Below are 3,603 nucleotides of genomic sequence, written 5' to 3'. Positions count from 1 at the left end.
CTTCGAGTTCCCCGTTCGTGGAGCTCCCACGGGATGAAGTGAAGCTGTGGGCCGGCTTCCTTCAACAAATGATGGCAGGCTATGGTTACTATGCTATATATAGCTGAATATAGCTGTAGAGAAAGTAAATTTTACAAAGGTACCTTGAATTCTGACTTTGGGATACACTTTCTAGTATTATTTTCAGTAAACTATTGTTTTTATGAAGGCAAGCAAGTAATTTTGTTCTACCTTTTTAATACTAATGACAATGATTGTACTGTGTATTCTCATACTCTTCCCAGTTGCCAGCTGACTCCTCGGTGATAGTGCTGGTGGCTTTGTTAATAGACTCTACTCTTCTACCCTTAAATATGATGTGACTTTTCTAAAAAGATTTGTCATTTTCATCACTTCAGCGATGATAGCTGGATTGGGTAGCTTCTACTATATCTTCAAATTCAGATGGCTTCATAATGAAAGTATTACTCCTACTTTAGGATCACAGCTATAGACTAAGAGCTCTGAGCCATCCACCCTCCCCACAGAGTCCACTGACTGATACATATAACTCTTCTTCAGTTATTCAAATCTCAAGACAACGCAGAAAAAAATTAAGTCTTTCCAAGGCTTAGAAAAAGCTAAGTAGGAAATGGAACTTTCACTCTAGGTCTTCCAAGGTGTTTTCCTTTGAGAATTTTCAATAAAATAAATCACTGAAATGGCCTTTGAGTCATATATGTAAGCTCCATTGGAAGCTGAATGCTCCAAAGAGTCCAAGAATGAAAAGGTCCAAAGAAAAATAAATTAGTAAAACCAGTGCGGAGGTAAAATATGTAATATTTATTTCTGAAAAGTCTTGGTCTAACACTTAAGCATCATTAAATATTTTTTGAAGTTGAAAGTTACTAAATATCCATGCTTATATTTAAATATCTTTAAGCGTTCTTTCAATTGGCTGTTACATCCTTACCAAGGTTTCACATCCAAGGTAGAAAATGATTCACTACTAGTGTAGAAGTTAGGATTTCAAGCAATCCAAAGTTCTTGCTTTGAAATTCACCTTCAAGAATGAAATGAAATCAAATGCAGTCAGTATTCCCATGTTTACTTAAACTCCCTGCAAAACTCAAAAGTAGTTTAGCTGTAAAAATATGGCACACCTTAAAGAGGAGGCATGCTCAACAAGACATGGGGATGGCCTCTTCATAAGAAATCACAAGATCCTGATAAATTAAAGTACTCCAGGCAATGAATGCATAGTAAATATTTTCATTTAATAACAACATACAGGCAATGTTGGGAAAATTGTTCTATATTATACTTATTATTTTATAGTAACAGAATGAAAATACAGTTACAGATACAAATGTTAATGACCAATAATCAGAATGATATTATTGTTCTGCACAGATAACTATGCATATAAACAGTATAAATAGCTATAATCAACTTGAAGTAATATCAAATATATGGCATATAATTATTTTTAAAGAGAGAATTATCAATTTTAATTCAACCAATTCAAGTATTCATTTAACCAAAGAAATGAGCCTCCTAAAAGTTTAGCATTTATAATTTTAGGAATTTTCAATATGATTCACAGCTCTGATCGCTACTGAATTCACTGTACAAATACACTTATCAATTTCTTTGTGGCTTATAATTAGGAGTGTCTGATCATTGAAAACCTTCAACCAAAGAATCACTACAATTGTCTGAGGCAGAATCCTGATATGATGAATGTAACAATGTCAGAATTTTCTTAACAAGCATGTGGAAGTTTTTGCTTTCACAACTATGAATTTAGTTTTTCAAAATCTAGTCCAATATCCAGCATCTAAATACTCCTATAAAGGAAAGAAATGACTTAATGGGTCCTCTAGAGGAAAAAAAATATTCTTTAGATCTTAGTTTAAAAGAAAATAACTAGATACAACAGGTACCAAGAATGACTCAAACTTATATAGCAATATCATTATATTAAAGTTTATGGGTTAGCTAAAGATCAAGAGGCAAGTGCCATGTAACAGTTGCCTCTGATAAAGCAGATGGAATAGTATGTTAACTGTAGGGGCAGGATGGAAAAGAAGGCTACTTGGGCCTGGCAAACATTTCCACTGAATTTACAGATGGATGTGTATTTTAGTTTGAGACTGTTCATCAGTGTGTTTAGGGGATGGTAAGGAGGGACACGATTCACCTACAAGGTGCTTCCCAGGGCAGCAGACAAGGGCCTGACTGCTGCTCCAGGAAGGTAGCTCTTCCTTCAAAACCCCTAGGACACTTTGGGACCATGGAAGTATAAGACACAAAAACCATTTTTATATCAAAAGTCAGTCCATCCTAATTAGAGTCCTTTTAAGTTATTCAGTTACCAGCTGGGAGTATAGATTCTAGCTTTGGTAAAGAACACAGATAAATATGTCTGCAAAATGCCCACAAGAGATCAGTCTGTGAGCCTGCAGTTCTCCAAGAGTGAGGCTTGTAAAGTGTCAGAAATTGTCTAAAGCTTTTGGCCACCTTTCCAAATAAAATCTTAACGAATACACTTAAGTCTTTTATTAAACTCTGTAATGCCACAAACCAGACAGCCAAGCTGAGGTTGTTTCACATAACTTTAGTTTCAGTAGAAGGCATGAAGGGTATTTTGCTCTTGTCCAGAAAGATCAAGTGGAAACAGTTCACTCTGTGCCCAGTGGTGTGGCCCTCAGGGACTTTCAGAGAGAAAATCAGAAGGCAAACTGCGTGGCCAGCAGACGCTTCGACACAGCCCAGGCTCCAAGCTGTGTGGTAATCTCAAGTGACAGGCACAGAAGTCTTTCTTAATTCAAAGCCAGAAGATTCTGAAGAACTTCAAGCACAATTTCATAACAAAACTGATACTGCTCCTGTACACACACACACAAATGACATGGTTGTAAGTGAACAGACCTCAATGTTTCCTTAGACCACATCTGTAGTTTTTTCAGTCACATAAGAAAATTCCCCTCTAACAACAAATGTTTATCTATGAACACTTAAGAACTTCTTTTTATTTTAAGTTTTATTGCATTATGAGAAAAGTTACATGATTTCAATCTGAATTTGTTAACATTTAAAAAAATATTTTAAGTAAATAGAATTAAATCACATTCTTGTTTTCCTTTTGTACCCCAACTCCTCCCAGAGACCCTCCTTCAATACCTACAATACATTTTTTGTCATATTTTTCTTTGTCTACGGCAATACTGAAAATACATACGTTTTTCTCAATATAAATTTTAAATAACTCCAAACATATTAACTGTAGATTTCAAAATAATACATCACTACTAATATTTTCTTAAATGAACATAAATAAATAAAGTGTTTTTGTTTGTTTTTTATATTTAGTAGAGCTTAAAATCTTGGCTCTTACTGTGGTAACTTGATACAAGATTTACAAACGTCAAGCAAAGCATTCAGTCTTACTCTTTGCTGTTCTCTTACAAACCCCCTCCCAATTTAATTGTCTACATTTCTTTTGGCATATAAGTACTTTTAAAATATGTAAGCTGTTCTGAAAAACATAGTATACTGAAAAACATAAAATAAACAATACTACTAATAGAGAGGCTGAGATAGGAGAAGCAAGATCTTAAG

General features: G+C 34.6%; 1 protein-coding gene across 4 annotated transcripts in view; it reads right to left on the bottom strand.

The window, feature by feature from the left end:
* Positions 1-1,237: 1,237 nt before the first annotated feature.
* Ptpn20 (protein tyrosine phosphatase non-receptor type 20) overlaps positions 1,238-3,603 on the bottom strand; it is a 66,938-nt gene continuing 64,572 nt past the window's right edge. For all 4 annotated transcript variants that reach the window (XM_031361677.1, XM_031361680.1, XM_031361678.1 and 1 more), the window contains one exon: positions 1,238-2,870. In XM_031361677.1, coding sequence (XP_031217537.1) covers positions 2,805-2,870 — 66 coding nt within the window. In that variant the 3' untranslated portion in view covers positions 1,238-2,804. The remainder of the gene's footprint in view (positions 2,871-3,603) is intronic.

Source organism: Mastomys coucha, unplaced genomic scaffold (genome assembly GCF_008632895.1).
Source record: "Mastomys coucha isolate ucsf_1 unplaced genomic scaffold, UCSF_Mcou_1 pScaffold9, whole genome shotgun sequence".
NCBI lineage: Eukaryota > Metazoa > Chordata > Mammalia > Rodentia > Muridae > Mastomys > Mastomys coucha.
The sequence above is the reverse complement of the archived record's forward strand: the minus strand, read 5'-3'. Positions and strand labels throughout refer to the sequence as shown.